At 38.9% G+C, this 19,398-nt stretch overlaps 1 protein-coding gene across 1 annotated transcript in view; it reads right to left on the bottom strand.

The window, feature by feature from the left end:
* LOC109912284 (TBC1 domain family member 22B-like) overlaps positions 1–18,638 on the bottom strand; it is a gene marked incomplete at its 5' end in the record, with an annotated part of 170,338 nt that extends 151,700 nt beyond the window's left edge. Inside the window, one exon of the mRNA XM_048610591.1 lies at positions 18,530–18,638. Coding sequence (XP_048466548.1) covers positions 18,530–18,638 — 109 coding nt within the window. The remainder of the gene's footprint in view (positions 1–18,529) is intronic.
* Between the last annotated feature and the right edge of the window lie 760 nt (positions 18,639–19,398).

The following is a 19,398-nucleotide window of genomic DNA, read 5'->3' as shown; positions in this document are numbered from 1 at the left end:
GACCTGAAACGCCAGCTTTCCTGCTCCTCTGATGCTGCTTGGCCTGCTGTGTTCATCCAGTTCTACACCTTGTTATCTCAGATTCTCCAGCATCGGCAGTTCCTACTATCTCTGCAAATAGATGGAAAGCTTTTTTTTGCATTCATTCATGGGATGTGGGCTTTGCTGACTGGAATGGCATTTACTGTCCATCCCTAATTGCCCGAATGGCAAATAAGAGTCAACCACATGGTTGAAGGTCAGGAGTCGGATGTAGGCCAGACCAGGTAAGGATAGCAGATCTCCTTCCCTAAAGATCTTAAGTAAACAAGTGGGTTTTTACAACAATCAACACTGGTTGCCATAGCTTTTCATTCCAGAATTTATTTTTCTTTTTATTGGATTCAAATTTCACCCATGGTAGGATACGAGCTGGGGTGATGGATTACTAGTTCAGTGACATTACCACTACATCACTGTCTCCCCTCAAGGCAACAGGATAGATAAGGCAACAAAGTAACGACAGACAGAAAGATCCTTTTGCTTGAATAAAGAAAAAGGAAGACAGTAGCTCATGCAAACTTAATCTTTAGAAGACAATTCACAGGAATTAATAATGGTTTACAAGGTCATGGCACAGACTCAGGGTCACAATATTTCTATGGCCGAATTAGTAGATTTTTGATTGGCAAAGGAGACAAAGAATATAGAAGATACATATGAAAGAGAAGCTGAGGTCACAATCAGATCAGCTGCGATCTATCAAATGGCAGAGCAGACTTAAAGGAGTTGAATGGTCCATTCCAGTTCAGAATTGAAATGTACATATAAGCAAATGTTTTGTATCCGCCTTCTTTGTACATGAGACTAAAAGTGTTACAGTAACAGTAGAAAATCTGGGAAGTAAAGAATCATAGAATCCCTACAGTGTGGAAGCTGGCCATTCCGCCCATTGAGTCCACACCGACCTTCCGAACAGCATCCCATCCAGACCCACGCCCAACCTATCCCTTTAATCCTTCATATCCTACAGCGAATATACACATCTCTGGACACTATGGGCAATTTAGCATGGCCAATTCACCTACTTGGACATCTTTGGACTGTGGGAGGAAACCAGAGCACCTGGAGGAAACCCACACAGACACGGGGAGAACGTACAAACTCCACGTGGGGCGGCACGGTGGCACAGTGGTTAGCACTGCTGCCTCACAGCGCCAGGGACCCGGGTTCAATTCCAGCCGCGGGCAACTGTCTGTGTGGAGTTTGCACATCCTCCCCGTGTCTGCGTGGGCTTCCTCCAGGTGCTCCGATTTCCACCCACAGTCCAAAAGATGTGCAGGTTACATGCTTAATTGCCTATAGTGCTCAGGGAGGTGTAGATCAGGTGTGTTATAGGGGGATGAGTCTGGGTGGGATGCTCTGAGGTTCAGTGTGGACTTGTTGGGCCAAAGGGCCTGTTTCCACTCTGTAGAGATTCTATGATCCTATGATTCCACAGAGACAGTCGCCCGAGGGGAGCTGAACCGGGGTCCCTGGCACTGAGAGCAGCAGTGCGAACCACTCACTCAGTCACCCAAGAGGGAGGAACTTCATATAATTATTAAAAGACGACGTATTAGGTAAATTAACAGGTCTAAATGCTAGTAAGTAGCCCGTATCTTACAATCTTACAAAAAGTGGCTAAGGTAATGGATTCCTTGGTTACACTTTCTAACATTCCCCAGATTCAGGACAGGTCCCAGAATATTAGAAAACCACAAATGTATTCAAAAGGAGGGAACTAGGGTCAATTAGCAACTTATCTTTGGGAAAAAGTAGAAATTATGGAAGACATTAGCAAGATAGAAGAACAACATTTAGGAAACCACAAACAAGAAAAACCAACATGGCTTTTATACAGGAAAATCATGTTTTGTTCATTTCTATGAGGCCTTTGCATCTACTAATTGTCTTTCATTCATCTTCCTTGTTGCATCTTCAGCGTATTTTGCTTTCCAAAGGATGTTTGATCATGTGACATATAGACAAGGTAAGTCCCCTAAATGCGCAATTCATACATTAGCACGGATAGAGGATGGGTAACTAACAAAAGCAGAGTCAGGATAAATTGATCATTTTCAGGATGAAAAACTCTAAGCAATGGGGTCCCGCTGGAATTCAGTATTGACACCTTAAATATTAACAATCTATATTAATCAAGAGCCAGAGATATTATAGCTAAATTTGCTGACAATATGAAGACAGTTAAGAAAGTATTTTGGGTTAGAAGGAGTCGACAAAGAAACATACACTGGTTAAGTAAGTGGGCAAAAAACCTAGTATATTGACTACTATGTGGGTAAATGTAAAGTTATCGATTTCAGTAGGAAGAGCCAAAAAGGAAAACATCAATTACATGCAGAGTTTATAGAATGCTGCAGTATAGAGAAATCAGTGTCGTACATGGAAACAAGTGAGCGTGCAAGAATTTTGACCTTTATTGCATTGGGGATGTAATATAAAGAAACCTTGCTATACCTGTACTGAAATGTAATATCATTTGTAGAGTACTACATACAGTTTTGGTCATGATAGAAGACAGATATACTTGCACTGGGGGCAATTTAGAGAACATAATACACAGGAACAGGTCCTTTGGCCTTCCGTGTCTGTGACTACCACAAAGTCATTCTAAATTAATCCCATCTGCCTGCACATGGTCCATATTCCTTTCTTTCTGCCTAAGCTTTACAAGACTTATTTTGGAGGGAAGGGGAAATGTCTTATGATGAAAAGTTGAGCACATTGGGCATATACTGTCAAACAATGAAAGGTTGTTTTATTGAAGTGCTTAGTATTTATAGAGGAGGCCTTGATGGGGTCAGATGATGTTTCCCCTTTGCAGAAATATAACATTAGAGAGATAGTTTCATAAGAGGAGATTATCCATTTAAGGCAGAAATTAGGATGAATTCCCTCTCTTAGCTAGTCACGAATTTTGGGAATTCTCCAGCCACGAGAGATGTGGATATGAGATAGGCAGATTTATGAGCTGTAGGAGAGTGAAGAACTACAGGGGGCAGACAGCAAAGTACAGTTCAGATCAAATCAGTCATGATCTTATTGGCTGGCAGTGCAAGCCTAAGGGGCTATGTGCCTACAATTTTCCTTTCTTTTTTATTTTATGTTTTTTCTTATTAGTTGCTGAAATGAAAATTCAGGTATGTAAACAGTATTCTGAAGTCATAAGAGAAACTCTCAGTCAATGTTGTTGCACATGGGTGAACATTCCTACTTCCAGTTTCTCCAATCATAACTCCACAGAAGTGTTCATGCTCATCTAATTATTCTCACATTTATCAGAGTCCTGAAACATCCTGTTCTTTCGTAATGTAATCTATAAATGAACTTGACATATTATGTCACCTGTATCATAATCATCCATACCTTGAACATTAAAATTATTTCACAACCATGTTCCTGTCTAAACAAATCAATCCTACTTCAAATTGAAGCTATAAGCAAATAATTTTAGCTGCAACATCCTCTTCATTTAATTGTGTGTCCCAGGTGAGTTTAATAAGATTTGAAAATTGGCATTTACCAACCAGGTTTAAATAAATATAAACTGTGATTAATTGGACACATTCCAAGACGAATATATGACCGCAAATGACTTTATGATTACACATGAAAGTGGAGCATTTAACACAACTGAAAACTAATTAGACGTGTGTTTTGCTGAGTTCTTTCAAAATCAGTGAACACAATGCATCAATTAATCTGAGGCAGTACTAAAATTATTAAACGTCCACTGGGAAGTAAATGAGATGCTTGACGTACTGAGCCTGAAATATTAAATTCTATCAAACAGTAATTTCCATTTGTATGATCAAAAATCTTCTATCCCTACTCTATGTCAACATATCTCACATAGTAACATTTCACACTGGGCATCAGCAAATGAAAAAAGTTGGATAGATATTCTACATGTGATATCATGGATCAACCATTCAAAAGTGTAAACATTAACATTTCTTCACAGTTTTCTACAGATAACATTGCTTCCATTTTTAGGCATTCTTTGCTGCAAATAGAGGTCCTGACAGTAATGTCCTAATTTCATAATATCATATGATGTAGGAGCAAAAGTACGCAATTCAGCCCAATGAGAATAATCCGCTATTCAATGAGATCATTGCTGATCAGATAATCCTCAAATCCACTTTCCTACCTTTTCCCCAAGGCCCCATGTTCATTACTCATTAAAAAATCTGTCTATCACAGCCTTGAAATTACTTAACAACCCAGCCTCAACAGCTTTCTGCAAGAAGAAATTCCTCATCCATGACCCAACTGGGTGACCGCTTTCTCTAAGATTACACCTTCTGGCCCTACAAGGGGAAACAACCTCTTTATATCTACCTTGTCAAGTCCCTAAGGAGTCTTACATGTTTCAATAAGGTCACCTCTCATTATTCTAAACACTAATGAGTATAGGCCTAATTTACTCATCCTATCATAAAACATCCCTCCATACCTGGGAGCAACCTAATGAATCTACTCTGGATTGCCTCCACTGCCAGCATATCTTTCTTTTGATGAGGGGACAAAAATTGTTCACAGTATTCCAGCTGTGGTCTAACCAGTGCCTTAGAGTTTTAGCAAGGCTTCCCTAGTTTTATACCTCATTTCCCTAGAAATAAAGGCCAAACTGCTTGACTTCTTAAAACATTTTTCATGGCCAACTTCAATATTTCTGAAAAAAGCCACATTTTGTCAAAGCTTGGTCTAGCACTCATTAGGAAAATTTGCAAGAAATACCAATGTGCAGGGAAAATAACATTCTATAATATTTGAGAAGAGAATGCGGATTGCTGGACAATTGGACTCTGATTGATGCTGCAATGGACAAGGCACGTGTCAGATTCTGACTGACAGGTAACTGCCTGTTTAAATTGAAACCAATGAGATAGACTCTAATTAGTCAAGGCATTGCCCTGAAAAATGAAACAAAAAAATGGACGACATTATTTTGTTCATCAGATGGGCATAATATGGATACATTCTTTGTGACTGCAAAGATCAAGGCAGTGTCTATAAATACATGTAGCTTCCAGTACAAGTAAGTGTGGCACACTGCATTCCCAACTCACAATCTGAACTTGATTCACAACGTAATTCTTAACACAATCAGAATCAGTTAATAAATGTTGCCCAATCACTGAATTTTATCTAATATTGGACACTGTTTTGTGTTTTGCAAGCATGAATTGACATACGCATCACGTAGCAATTCATTGCTTTTACTCAAGTTCGATAAGCTTTTTTTTTTTAAAAAGGTTGCTTTTAAGCAAGGCTGTCCATCAGTCAGACAGGCTTGCAGTTTGACAGTGACACATACTGAAAGCTACAGGGCCTTGTTCTTTGCAGACAGAAGGAGCACGTACACACATTGCACATGTATCACCCCTGTAGAAAAGATGACACCCATTAGCTGGTTCATTTCACTAGACCAGTCAGCTTGCCGAGTTTAAATTTAAATAAAAATTGGCAGCTATCAGTCATCATTCAACTGGTGCATTATCCTTGGCAATTCCCTTCTCAAATCAGAGTCCATTTACTAACAAATCAGAATTCTCTTCTCATTTAGTGTAAAATGCTGTTTTCCCTATACACTTATTTCTTGGGAGTAATCCTGATGAGTGCAAGGCAAATAGCTTCAACAAAACTTTTTTTTTTTTTAAAAAGTAAAATTCAACATTAACTTTTATTTAGTCAAGGTACAATATTCTTCAATATCAATTCTCCAGTCACTGCATAGTGAACAGCTCAAAGTCCATTCTGAAGAAAGAGAGCATCCTGTTCTATGGTAAAATTTCTAATCGTCAACTGCGTAGATAGAAAAGAAATCTATAATCCTAATCACCCTGCCCTACATTTGAGAGAGAAACTGTGGAAAAAGTCAGCAACCATTTTAGCGTGGAGAGTTAAGACAAAACTTTAAAATATTAAAGGAAAATATGGCAAGTCATAAAATGGAGCTTATCATAGCTAGTTTCTTTTGTGAATGAGGAAGACCTGAGAATTTAACCTGTGAAGTAATTCATTGTATGTTTGCTTTGTGTACACTGGAAATAATTCTGTTTGAAAAATATACAAGAATCTTTAAAGGCATTAACCACCATCATTGACGATGCACTCAGTTTATTAGTGAAAACCAAGTCTATCAAATGTGAAACAAGTCTAACTTAACTCCGACTCATTAACCAAATCAACAGTGGTAGCGGTGGTTTAGTTTGGGGGTTGAATATATATGGTGGCTCAATCCTCAGGACAATACCAGATTTAGCTGTTACTTTTCAATGTCCAAAATGTTCATTGTAAATCATATCCACATCTCTATATCGCCAATTCTTTGATCAGATTCCTTAACTTCATCCCTACATAAATTCAAAGTCATCTAGACACTGGCACTTTATTCCCGTTCAATGGCCAACCATTTGCCGACTTACCACCACTGTTTTACCATTCCCACATACAGTAACTTCCAATATTTTCCATGAATTATTATTAATCAATCCATAGACACGGTACACATTACCACCAAAATATCCAACTCCAATTCCAATGCATTCATCCCCATATTTCCAATTCGGGCCTTCTGAACATGATATACACTCCCACCCAGCTGGGATCACTGACAATGTTTTCAAAAGTGTAAGCCTCCCTCTTCACATCTTTCTCCATTAAATCACTCTTCTTATTTTTCACCCCACCTTCAAACTCCTCCCAAATCCTGTACCTTAAATCACTGATTTCGTTATCTCTCCCACATCTTCTATGGCATGTTCTCATTTTCTCCTGCTTGATGTGCCTTTGGATATTCCCTACAGTGAAGATCTAACACATATGCAAACAGTTATTGACAGAACTGTTGGAATATAATTGCAACCTGGCAGCTGTTGGCAGTGGAATCATATGTCAAGAAAGGAGTCAACACTTTCTGGAAACGACTGTAGGGAAGAAAATCAGGTAAAGGAAACAAAAGGGTGATTGCGAGCAACAAGCATTTTGTGTACGCATTTCATGAAGCTTAGAAAATACTAAGCTGTTGAATTACAAGATCCATGACTGCAAAAAGAATTGTTCCATTCACACAAAACTTGATTCTTGTATGATAATTGCATTTTGGCGCAGAAAAAATACACTTTTGAGATTTGTTATTGATCCTTCAATAGCCAGAGGATTTTCTTGTCTGACTAGTTTAGTAGTTCAAACAGCTTGTTGCACAAAATTATCAAACAGAAAACTGTTCAATAATTATCATATTAAAACTTAAGTAGACTTTAATGTGAACTACTCTGCTTATAGTACTTTCACAAGAACATCCAAAAAAATGTACAATAAAAATTACTTAATAATTGTATGGCAGACTGGATGTTGTACTGTAGGTTAAAAGTAGTTAACTATCAATCTAAGTTTTAATTAACTTGAACATTAGCAGATTGTTCAATAGACTTTCGAATTTAAATTAACTTATTAGAATGCATAACGATCAAGAAATCATGCATACTCTAAAACCAATCAGAATATATTATTTTTTAAGCCGCCTCCTAATTTATAATTTCAGATGTCTCATAAGAGATTACTGCAAAACTTTCGGTCTTGAAAAATTAAATGAAGCAAGTACAATCATTTCCAAGTCCAATGGAATTGTCATTATTATTAAATCTAAGAAATGAAACAGGTAATTCACTGTGAAAAGTCTTCGAGATGGAACTTAAAATAGTTCTGTTGCCATCAGTGTCAATATTTTTACCTGTTGATTTAGTATGAGCAATAGAATTAGAAATGTCTTTGCCTGTCAGCTCAATATACAATCGTAAAAGCTTAGTTAGCTTCCTCGCTGGAATCAAAATTAAGATGAATGATTTGCTTCCTGACCACAAAACAATCCAAAAACTTCAATTTTTGTTTTGCAAACATATACTCATGTCTCCTTCAAAATCACATTTGCTTTTTCTTCGTATAGTGGCAACTCTTTTTCTTTTGAAGGAAAGCATTTAACTTCTGGTTGTCTCAGGCTCATGAAATTCAAGTCAATAACTCCTAGGTTTATCTTATACAACTGCGGCTGCCCCACTGCAACAACTCAGCTCAACTTCTCCGCCAGAATATCCCAAAACTACAGCTTCTACTATGCACAAGAAAATGGGCAGCAGATGCATGGGAGCACTACTACCTTTAAATGGTATATCAAGTCAAATATATTCAAGATGTAGAATGACCAGCACCATTGTTAGGTCAAGATCCTGGAACTCCCTACAGAACAACATTGTGCTCAAACACTCACCACATAAATTACTATGCTTCAAGAAAGAATCCAGTGCTACCTTCTCAGAGGAAGAGGGGGACTGGCTTAAATGCCAGCATTTCAAACAATGCCCACAGCCGAAAAGTTCAAAATAAAGCAAGATTACAAAATCACTAAATACATTTTCCAAGCATTTGTTCTTAATGCCCGCCATACATAAACTTAGTGCCTGTATTTCAGTTTCTGACACATATGTGCAAAAGTAAACAGAACTAGTTACCAAATTATCGAGATCTATAAGGATAATGAAATCACTTAAGTCTTGGGAAAAGCAAACTAAAAGCTCATAACTTCATAGTTTACATCTTCCCAATCATATTTTAGAACTACTGTAAATTCAGTATCTTTCTTCCTCACAGCCACCCCACTGTCTCCCCACACACCTCCCCTACAGCACGACACAATGCATTTTCAAACATTTCATTTCATAAACACATCATCTGAGCAGCATAATGAGGTTGTGGCAGGTGAAAAATCTTGTTACAAAGAAGCAAGTTTCATTTACTTTTAAATATTGTCAACTACAAGTCAATAAAATAGAATATTACAGTTCTCCAGTCCAGCGCAGTCATGTAAAACCCTGAGATCCTTATATTCCAATGGCCAGATGGCCACTGGAACAGCGTTGATTTGAGTTGCACATCAGGACCATGTGGAATCCCCAATGGGACTGTCTCCATGGGAATTGCCAGGAAATGGAAACTTCCAATGGACAATTCCCTTGTTCTGGGAACCTCCAAAAAAAAAAATTCACAGAGCTCTAACTCATTCATGATTAAAAGACATGCAGGACAAGAAGGAAAAAAGAGAACTGAACACTTAGTATAATTCCCAAATAATGATTAAATTAAACCCCAAACTCATCATCGATACCTGCACTACATCTACCCCACCAAGCCAGACATCCACCTCACTACATTCGACCCTCCCAGACCCAAAACCTGCCCTACCCCTGTGTGGACTCTCACCAATATTCCATGCAAACCCTTGCCAACACAACCTCCCCAACCCACCAGCCCCCATTCTCCACTTTGCTTCAGACTTCTTCACACATAGCCCCAACCTGAACTCAGAATTTTGGCTGGCAGATAAGTGGTTCATTTTGAAGATTACCAATGGTCAAAACTGTTCCTACAGTAATCAGAATATTTAGGCAATTGATCATTTCGAAAAGACTCTGAAAAATTTATTACAATATGCCTCATGCAACGCTCAAACCTAATTAATTTTGCTGCCAACTTGAAACCATTCTTCCATCCAACTCCCCACCCAACCTGCATCCTTTGTTTTGGAGGCCATTATGTTCCTGATAAGTACTTGGCCATCTTTGCAATTCTTTTCTGTGGAAAAATAGTTACCCTTAAATTTTGTGGTTAGAAGCATGGTGTATCCACAGGGTGAAAGACGGTCTTGTGCTGCTAGTTGGTTTGTATGCTATTAAGTGCTTTGTTGCTGAAGAATGTGACGAACAGCAATTTGTCAGCTGGCCTCAATCTTCATGTATTCAATAAATATCTCACATGCATCATGTTGGTACAGTTAGAGGAAATATTATTTTTCTTTTAAAGAGACAAGGTCCAAGCTTCACTATTTTTTTTTAATCAAGTCAAAACTACAAGTGAAAAGCAATATTGCAGGCCCACTAGTTAAACATCACTGCAGGTCATGCTATGTAAGCCAATGACATAGCAAGTAGAATCCTCTGTTATTTTCTGTATTGCATTCGGATAAACTGTACTGATTTAACTGAATGACATTGCTATGTTCTCATGTTGTGAAATAAATCAGCTCAAGACATCTATTGAATCAAGTGTTTCTTCAGTTCTCTTTCAGAGACATTAAAAGCACACATCCAAGTCACATGAAGATCCAGCCCAGTTCATAGGGAATACAATCCTAACAGCCTGGATTATATTATGTTATACTTCAAATATTATGAGGATTAGCAAACTAATTGCAAGAGGACACTCCTGCTTTTCAACATTTTTTCATGACCTACACACATCAGTTTATCTAAAGCAGTACTTTGTTCTTGGAAAAGGGACAATTACAACAGACTATCTCAAAATTGACTCACATCAATACAAACATAACAGTTTTATTGAAAACCAGAACAGCAGACTTTTTTTTTTTTAAATGTGTAGGACTCCCAAGCAATACTCTGAAAACTGAATAAACTAACTCCTTGTGCTATAGTGCCTCAACTGGCCACAAGGGCTCTCCAGGTTCTGTTCTGACGTACCCATTAAAACAATAGGATACCACAGATGTTAATGGATACTTCACTTGTGAGACTGTACACCTGAGGACAGAAAATTCAAAACACCACAATACCCGTAGCTGCTGGGAAAAAAATACTTTCGGTCGAAGTTTATATTCTGACATCTTGATGCAAATTAAGACGAAGTGCCTTGTTTCCCCTTGAATGGCTGATACTCTCTTCATGTGTTAGGAATAATACATTATTAGAAAGAATGAAAAAGAATCAGAAACAGACAACTTCAAAAATAAAGCTATAAACAACAGTCACAATGAAATCAAAAAGACCCAAGGAAGAGATCTTCTCAAAATAACTACAAGAGGATAGATGAGGCCAGGATGGTGGATGTGACCTATATGGATTTCACTGAAGTGTTTGACAAGGTTCCTCATCGTAAACTGGTGAGCAAGGTTAAATCACATGGAATGCAGAGAGAACTAGCCACCTAGATGCAGAACTGGCTCGAAGGTAGAAGACAGATGGTGGTGGTGCAGAGTTGCTTTTCAGACTGGAGGCCTGTGACCAGTGATGTACCACAAGGATCGTGCTGGATCCACTGCTTTTCTTCATTTACATAAATGATTTGGATGTGAACATAGGAGGTATGGTTAGTAAGTTTGCAGATGACACCAAAATTCGTGATGTAATGGACAGTGAAGAAGGTTACCTCAGTCTACAATGGGTTCTTGACTCCACCTCCTCTCACCCATCCTCCTGCAAGAACACAATCCCGAGCTCCCAATTCCTCTGCATCCGCCACAAGATGGAGTGTTCCACTCACAGACATCCAAGATGTCCCCTACTGCAACTTCACCCCTCCATTGATAGAAATGTCCTCAACCGCATCTGTTGCATTTCCTGCACTTCTGTCCTCACATTGCCTCCCCTCAGCTAAAATAAAGACAGAAACCCCGGTCCTCATATCACCCCACCAACCTCCACATCCAGCACATCATCCTCCGCCACTTCTGCCACCTACAATCCGACACCACCACAAAAGACTTATTTCCCTTCCCACCCCTGTCTGCCTTTCAAAGGGACCACTCACTCTGCAACTCCCTCGTCTGCTCCAAACTCCCCACCAACCCCATTGCACTGGCACTTTTCCCTGCAACCGCAGGAGGTGTTACACATGTCCCTACAAGCCCCCCTCATCCCATCACCTGTACATCCTCCAACCTGGTTAACTGTTTCCATTGCTCCCGGCGTGGCCGCCTCTACACCAGTGAGGCCAAACGTAAACTCGGTGGCCGATTTGCAGAGCAGCTGCGCTCTGTATGCTATAATCAACACCACTGTCCAGTCGCGAACCCTTTTAACACCCCCTCCCCACTCCCTTGGTGACATGTCCATCCAGGGCCTCCTCCTGTGCCACAATGATGCTACATGCAAACTGGAGGAACAACACCTCATGTTCCGCCGCGGGAGCCTATAGCCTGATGGCCTAAACATACAATTCACCAGTTTCAAAATCTCCCCACTCCCGGGCCTCATCCCATATCCAACCCTCCCTCTTATCCCTGCCTCCTTGACCTGACACTACCTGTCCATCATCTTCCCCACCTATCCACCCCACCCTTGCCGCTGACCAATCCCCACCACCCCTCCTTGCATCCACCTATCACCACCAGCCCAGCCCCACCCCTCCTCCCTCTATTTATTTCCAAGCTCCCTTCCGCCTCCCCAGTCCTGATGAAGGGTCGAGGCCCGGAACATCGACTCTCCTGCTCCTCTGATACTGCCTGACCTGCTGTGTTTCTCCAGCTCCACACTGTGTTGATGGGGTCTTGTTCAGATAGGCCAATGGGCTAAGGAGTGGCAGATGGAGTTTAATTTAGATAAATGGAGGTGTTGCATTTTGAAAAGGCAAATCAGGGCAGGACTTATACACCCAATGGTAAGGTCCTGGGGATGTTGCTGAACAAAGAGACCTTAGAGTTCAGGTTCATAGTTCCTTGAAAGTGGAGTCCCAGGTAGACAGGATAGTGAAGGCGGTGTTTGGTATGCTTGTCTTTATTGGTCAGTTCTTTGAGTATTAGGAGGTCATGTTGTGGTTGTACAGGACGTTGGTTCGGCTACTTTTGGAATACTGCATTCAATTCTGGTCTCCCTGTGAGAGGAAGGATGTTGTGAAACTTGAAAGGGCTCAAAAAATGATTTACAAAGATGTCGCCAAGATTAGGTTTTGGCTATAAGGAGAGGCTGAATAGGCTAGGGCTGTTTTCCCTGGAGCATTGGAAGCTGAGGGGCGACCTTGTAGAAGTTTATAATTTCATGACTGGCATGGATAGGGTGAATAGCCAAGGTCTTTTCCACAAGGGAGGATAGACCAAAACTGGAGGGAAGGTTTAAGGTGAGAGGGGAAAAGATTTAAAAGGTACCTAAGGGACAACTGTTTCATGCAGTGGGTGGTGTATGGAATGAGCTGCCACAGGAAGTGGTGGAAGCTGGTACAATTGAACATTTAGAAGGCATCTGGATGGGTACATGGTAGGAACAGTTTAGATGGATATGAGCCAAATGCTGGCAAATGGGACTAAATTAATTTGGGATATCTGGTCGGCATGGAAAAGTTGGACTGAAGGGTCCGTTTCCATGCTGTACAGCTTGATGACTCTGTAACAGGTTCAGCAACTATTATCTTTTTCATTGCACAATTAACGTGCAATTTCTCAACATCCACTATCATGACTTAAAACACTTCAAGCATATAAGCAGAAAAAAAATGAATTCTTACTCTCTCGAACATATGCAATATGAACAGCTTTGTATATTTGTAGGCCGTTTTACTGACTTCTTTCAGACAGTACATTCTTTCCAAATTGTCATCCAGCTTGTGAAACTACTTAATATTACTTGGGCCTTGTTGTCCTTTCTTCCTATTACTCTGTTTTATCGACATTAACAGGCAGAGGAGAAAAATCTGTTTCCTGCAGGCGATTTCATGCAATGCAAGCCTGTTATCGGGTACAGCCTTTATTAATGTTTCTTCCACACATCTTAAGCAGTTAACTGGCCACTTCATCACTACAACTGATGAAAATTCTGTTCAACCAGCAGTGAAATGCATAAAATGTCCTGGTCATGGACCACTGTAAAATTGAAAAAGACATTTTCAATGATTGTACTGTCGTGGGTCTTCTGCAATGCATCTTGAAGAAATTGGTGAACATTTTGGTCTGATAATTTAACCCTTAAGAACTCAGTAACCTACCATAAAGCATGTGAACCTAGGTCTAAGCTTTTTAAGAAACTGGAGTCAAACATGGAAGGACTCAAATATTGACAAAACCTATTTTAAAAGGCAGAGGATGATTTGTATTTAGCAAATCAGTGGCAGATACAATTTCACGTAGGCTACCATAAAGAACTTCACAAATTAAGAAAATAAGTAATAATTACAGAAATGTTTTACTTCACACAAAGAAATGATAGAATAGACAGGATCCTACAATAAAAAAGGAAGCCATTGGCTCCAGTGCGACTGTGCCGGCCTAATCCAATTAGTGTCATTTGCCTGTTTTTTTTCTTATAACGCAGCAAATGCCTTCTTCTCAAGTATACATTCAGTTGTGTCTTTTGAAAGTTCTGGTGAATCTGCTTCAACTAGCCTTTCAAGCAGCGCACTCCTGCGTAAAAAGATGTTCTCATCTCACTGTTGGTTCTTTTGCCAGTTATCTAAATCTGTTCTTTCATTACAAACATTCCTACCAGTGAAACAATTTCTCATTATTCTCTCCATCAGAGTTTAGACTGTGTATGGAAGTTAAATGTCCTCTCATTATTCAAGCAACAGTTTAGTATTTTAACAGTGGCAACTGTGGGGTCTTACTGGAAGTGAATTAATGGATCAGTTTTGCACAATTACTTTTCAGCAAAAGAGAACAGAGAATTCATTCTTAGTTTACACTGCATAAATTACGCTGTTACCATCATCCAACCCTATTTGGCTTTTAAATCTTCAAGAATTGCAGGTAGACAGGGTAGCGAAGGCAGCATTTGGTAAGCTTGCCTTCATTGATCAATGCATTGAGTATAGAGTTGGGATGTCACGTGGAGGCTGTACAGCACACTGGCTAGGCCACTTTTTGGAATACTGCATTCAATTCTGGTCTCTGTGCTGTAGGAAAGACGTTGAAAAACTTGAAAGGGTTCAGAAAAGATGTATGAGGATGTTGCCAGGGTGAGAGGGTTTGAGCTATAGGGAGAGGCTGAATAGGCTGGGCCTATTTTCCCTGGACAGTCAGAGGCTGAGGGGTGACCTTATAGAAGTTTATCAAATCATGAGGGGCATGGATCGGGTAAATAGACAAGGTCTTTTCTCCAGGGGAGGGGAGTCCAAAACTAGAGGAAATTGGTTTAAAACGAGAGGGTAAAGATTTGAAAGGGACTTAAAGGGCAACTTTTTCATGCAGAGGGTGGTGCACATATGGAATGAACTGCCAGAGGAAGTGGTGGAAGCTGGTATAAATATAATATTTAAAAGGCATCTGGATTAGTACATGACAAAAAGGGTTTAGAGGGATATGGGCCAAATCTTGGCAAATGGGACCAAATTGATTTAGGATATCTGACTGGCATGGACAAGTTGGACCAAAGCATCTATTTCCGTGCTGTACATTTCTATGACTTACCTCGCATACGGCTATCAACTTTTTTGCAGTCACAGCACACTACCATCCCTGCTATGACTGTTTAACCATATCCATTTAATTAGTCAATTTGTTATTAAAATACACAGATAAAACAATAATAAACCTCTTAGTGTCAACAGCATTGGAGGTAGTAACTCCAATGACTAATATTTTTGATTTGATCAAGGGAATCAATTCAACCTAGTTTAATTGGGCTTAGTTGCACAACACTTTCTAAGGGAGAAAGTTATTATGGCTCAGGTTAAAAGTAAGGTCATGAGTTCATGGCTTTATGGCTCAAGCTAATATAAATTAGGCTAACTAGTAGCAGAAATTGCTGGAGAAACTCAGCAGGACTGGCAGCAACTGTGGGAAGAAAGCACTGTTTTTGTTTTTCTTGTAACCAAAGTTCTTAGTTTTACTTTAACAAATATGAATTGTTCATGCAATGATAAGCCAATGAGGATTTGGGATAACTGGTTATGCACAGGGGGAAGTGACAAGCAAGGGTTAATAAGTGGTGATTCTTATCCTTTTGGTGTACATAATGGAAACTATCAGTCAACAGAAGAGATACCTACACACCATCAACCAGTGTCGCAAACTGAAGACTTTCTATAATGCTTGTGAAAACTTATCTATATTTGCTATAAGTCTTGTAACAGAGCTAGCAAATATTTAAATCGATACTCAAATTCCATCGGCAATTCAAATGTAAGGCAGAAGTCAATTACAATTTGAAGTGAACGTAATCTTACACTACCTTGTCTCTCTGCACCAAATTCCCAATTGAGCCAACCTCCCGACTCATTGCAGATCTCACTATAAGCTCCTACTTTGACATTTGACAGCTCTTTATGGCCAAGTGACACTCATGTTCTGTGTTCAAATCAGGTATTGAAGACATTAGCAAAGGCCTTTTGATTAAACTGTGATTACATTCAGCATAGTAATAACTCCAAACTTCTGCCAACAAGATATCAAATTCCTGTTTGCTTGTTGCTGAGTAATTACTAACAAAGAAACAGTGAAGAGAAAGTATTACACTCAGATGATTGGAAACTAATTACTTTTCAGATTTACTCCTCTTACATTATTTGGCTTTCCAAAGCATGAATTGAAGCTAATTTTTCCAAGTTTTGTCTAAATTCACCTGAAGCAGTGATTTATTCGCACTTCATAGAAAGCCATTGGCAGGGATTCTATGGAACTCCAGTTTGTACCTCCTGGGAAAGTGAAAGCTTCACCTTCTGCACAATGATCTATTAAGTATAGCATGATTACAGTCAATTTGCCATCATAAACTGCTTTAATTTTAATGTTTGATGAGAAAATGTATGTCATTATGAAAAAAATCTAGTCACGATACAATCCAGATTTCATTCAGATCTATAACATGGCTTCATGCTGCCTTCAATCTGTCATAAAAAGTTTTATATGGAAGACAACCATTTAACAACAGGAAAGGATGGTTTGAAAATAAAATTATTTTTCAAGGGTACAAATATTTAATAAATATTGAGAATAGCATATCAATCACAAACTGGCAAAGGATTTACTTGAAAAGAATGAATTTGTTGATGTTTACCAAACCTCCTGAAGTTGCAAAAAGCATGCAGTATTTTGTGTTTTCGAGCTAAGAAAGTATTTTCTATTGGTCTGAAGCAGCAAATCACTTGCTTTGAAAAGTCTTTCTTGAACAGAACCCATTCTTAAAACAAATTAAGTGAAAATCAAACAGCTCCACCAACCTCAATTTAGTCAGTATGAGAACACGTTGCAGGCTATGCGATCAAATTTCACATTTATTCAGTTACAGCTACTCTCTTTTTGTTCATGGGATGAGGGTGGCACTGGTGAGAAGAGTATTTACTGCCCATCATTAACTGCCCCTGAGAAGTGATGGTGAGCTGTTTTCTTAAATAGCCGAGATCCATGGCAGCTGGTAAAATGCTGGCAAGAAGGGAATTCCAGGAATTTGACCCAGTGACAGTGAGTAAACAGCAATGTAGTTCCGAATGAGTATCAGGTGTGATTTGGAGCAGAATTTGCAAACGATGGTACTCCAGTACACTTGCTGTCCTTGAATTTCTGGATGGTCAAGATTCCAAGTTTGGTTGGTGACAGCTGAATCTAACAGCTGAATGGAAGTAGTCCAATTTACTTATGTCTCATTTGAAAAGTTATCACTTTAAAAAAAAAACAAACACAGACTTGTATACTGTACACAGGTGATGCTCATTTAAACCTCCAATTTTTACTGTAAAAATTTACTTTGAAATTTAAACTATTTGATGCCGAGTCTTTATGAAAGATCAAATGGAGATTTTGAAGTGCTTTTCTATGGAAGTAGTTTTCTATTGGCTTCAAAATTAAAGGCAATTTAGTACCAAATGAGCAAGTGTTTTGATTACAATGGTTTGAGATTATTCGGAAAGCTTGTGACAAACTGGACACCTATCAGAAGGCAAATCGGTTTCATTAATTAACTTATTTATTTTCATTTCCAAAGTTCTTAACACTACTGACATACGCTCAGTTATTATGTCAGATAATTCAGCCGATGAGCAATTCCATTCATTTACTGCACCAAATATCTGGAGACTATCTTTCAATGGGATGTATTATCTGAACTAAAGCAATTAATTAAAGCTAGCCACAGAACCATGGAAATTAACATTTTATGCAAGTTTTTGTTTGAAAAAGGACAAGAGAAGCAACTTCACAGTTCCCTGCCAGCATCCACAACACAATCCAAAACTATCTTATGAAATTATCATGCATTTGAATTTATTAAAGATGGCACAGTATTTTCCAGAGTATACAATTACTTAGATTCATTGCACAAACGATTTCAGCATTCAATATGGGTCTCGGATGCACAATGGCACAAATCTAAGTGCCAAAGGACATCTCTAAACTGTCAATGTGACTGCCTGCAGAATTAAAACAGTCGTTGAATTAACTGCAAACTAAATACTGACTGGTTTCTTTGTGGAGCCATTACTCTTCCAACCAAAATTGCCATTGAAGTTTGATTATACTGCTATAATAAAAAGTAATGAAACTTGCTCATGCTCTGACAGCTCCCCTTAAATGACACACTATACTGATCTTGGAAAGGGCACAACGTTCTAAATTGATTGAGGTTGGCACTTCATCTCCAAAAGGCCACCACACTGTCACGGTGTGTACTAACTTGATGTCAACCATTAAATCTATATGTTTTTTGTTAAACCAGACAGTGTTAACACATTGTTGTTCTGCTTAATGAGTTCAAGAAAGCTACAGACTTACCATCGATCCGGCTAACAAGTTCCTGCAACACTTTTACTTTCCTCTGAATCCCCGGTTGTGCAAAAGTGTAGTTGTCCTGGAAGACAAAATTTTCAATAAGTGGCACGATTTACTTGCACTTACTTGAAATCAACACAGACAATCGTTTTCAAACACAACAAAAGCTTGCATTTCTCTAGTTTTTGTCACATGGAAGACCATTCAAAGAACTTGACAATGGAAAAAAAAACTATCGATCAGGAAATGTAAAAACAAGTCCAAAATAAGGTCACAATTTCAAATTATTTTTTCCCTGAAGAAAGAGACAGTAATGTAAAGGAGAACCAGTTTTTAAAGATTTTCATATTGTCATGACAACGATACAATACGGACAACCAATTTTCAATTTTGATCATCTGATCTTAATACCAGAAATCTTTCATGGTCTAAAATAATTTTAAACTGACAAATACTGATCTAAAATGGATGCAATCACCAGACCACCAATGAGGAAAGCTCCAGGAACAAATGTGGAATAAAAAATAACATTTGAGTTGAAATTACCATTCTGTCCAAAGACACTAACAGCAGTGAGTCAACCAAGTCAGGTGTCAAGAAACTGGCATCTCTTATTTCAATTTGAACGTGCCTCCTAAATTACACAGATTGGGCACCATTCCTTGCAGAGTATGGAGACGTCAGGACCAGGCTATTTCAACAGAGACTTTGGACCAAAAGAGACAAAGTAATATAGATTGCTAATATCAAGAACTGGAATCTCTTTCAATCCCTGTTTTCTCATCAGCATTTTGAAAAACAGTGCCCAGTGACAAAGCAAATGGGAGAAATAACAACTTTCAGAGAACTTAAGGATAACAACAGATTTCTAG

The sequence above is a fragment of the Rhincodon typus genome, chromosome 22 (genome assembly GCF_021869965.1).
Source record: "Rhincodon typus isolate 14 chromosome 22, sRhiTyp1.1, whole genome shotgun sequence".
In the NCBI taxonomy this organism is placed as follows: Eukaryota; Metazoa; Chordata; class Chondrichthyes; order Orectolobiformes; family Rhincodontidae; genus Rhincodon; species Rhincodon typus.
This window is presented reverse-complemented; position numbering and strand designations above follow the sequence as displayed.